Source organism: Calidris pugnax, unplaced genomic scaffold (genome assembly GCF_001431845.1).
Source record: "Calidris pugnax isolate Ruff unplaced genomic scaffold, ASM143184v1 scaffold21, whole genome shotgun sequence".
Lineage (NCBI taxonomy): Eukaryota > Metazoa > Chordata > Aves > Charadriiformes > Scolopacidae > Calidris > Calidris pugnax.
The window spans coordinates 1,451,795-1,452,400 of record NW_015090770.1 but is presented as its reverse complement, the minus strand read 5'-3'; the positions used below and the strand labels follow the sequence as shown (position 1 = coordinate 1,452,400).

The 606-nt window shown below is 66.7% G+C and overlaps 1 protein-coding gene across 1 annotated transcript in view; it reads left to right on the top strand.

Moving 5' to 3' along the window:
• EN1 (engrailed homeobox 1) overlaps positions 1–495 on the top strand; it is a 20,072-nt gene extending 19,577 nt beyond the window's left edge. The window contains exon 4 of the mRNA XM_014938914.1: positions 9–495. Within this exon, the coding sequence (XP_014794400.1) occupies positions 9–468 (460 nt within the window). The 3' untranslated portion in view covers positions 469–495. The remainder of the gene's footprint in view (positions 1–8) is intronic.
• The last annotated feature ends 111 nt before the right edge of the window (positions 496–606 follow it).

The window sequence follows — 606 nt, the reverse complement described above, 5'->3', positions numbered from 1 at the left end:
ACGGGCAGAAATTCACCCGTCGGCCATTTTTCCGGCGGGGGCGGGGGGGCGGCTGTCGGTCGGTCAGTCGGTGGGTCGGTCGGTCGGTCGGTGGGTCGGTCGTTCGGCGGCGCGGCCCTGCCCAGCGGCGTGTGTGTGCCCCTGCCCGCAGGCCCCCGCACCAGGAAGCTGAAGAAGAAGAAGACGGAGAAGGAGGACAAGCGGCCGCGGACGGCGTTCACGGCCGAGCAGCTGCAGCGGCTGAAGGCGGAGTTCCAGGCGAACCGGTACATCACGGAGCAGCGGCGGCAGAGCCTGGCCCAGGAGCTCAGCCTCAACGAGTCCCAGATCAAGATCTGGTTCCAGAACAAACGGGCCAAGATCAAGAAGGCGACGGGCATCAAGAACGGGCTGGCGCTGCACCTCATGGCCCAGGGACTCTACAACCACTCCACCACCACCGTGCAGGACAAAGAGGAGAGCGAGTGAGGCGGCGCGGACACCCCCCCCCCCCCCCCCCCCCCACAGCAGGGTCATGCAGAGCAGGTCCCACAGGAACGTGTCCAGGTGGGGTTTGAATGTCTCCAGAGAAGGAGACTCCACCACCTCTCTGGGCAGCCTGTTCCA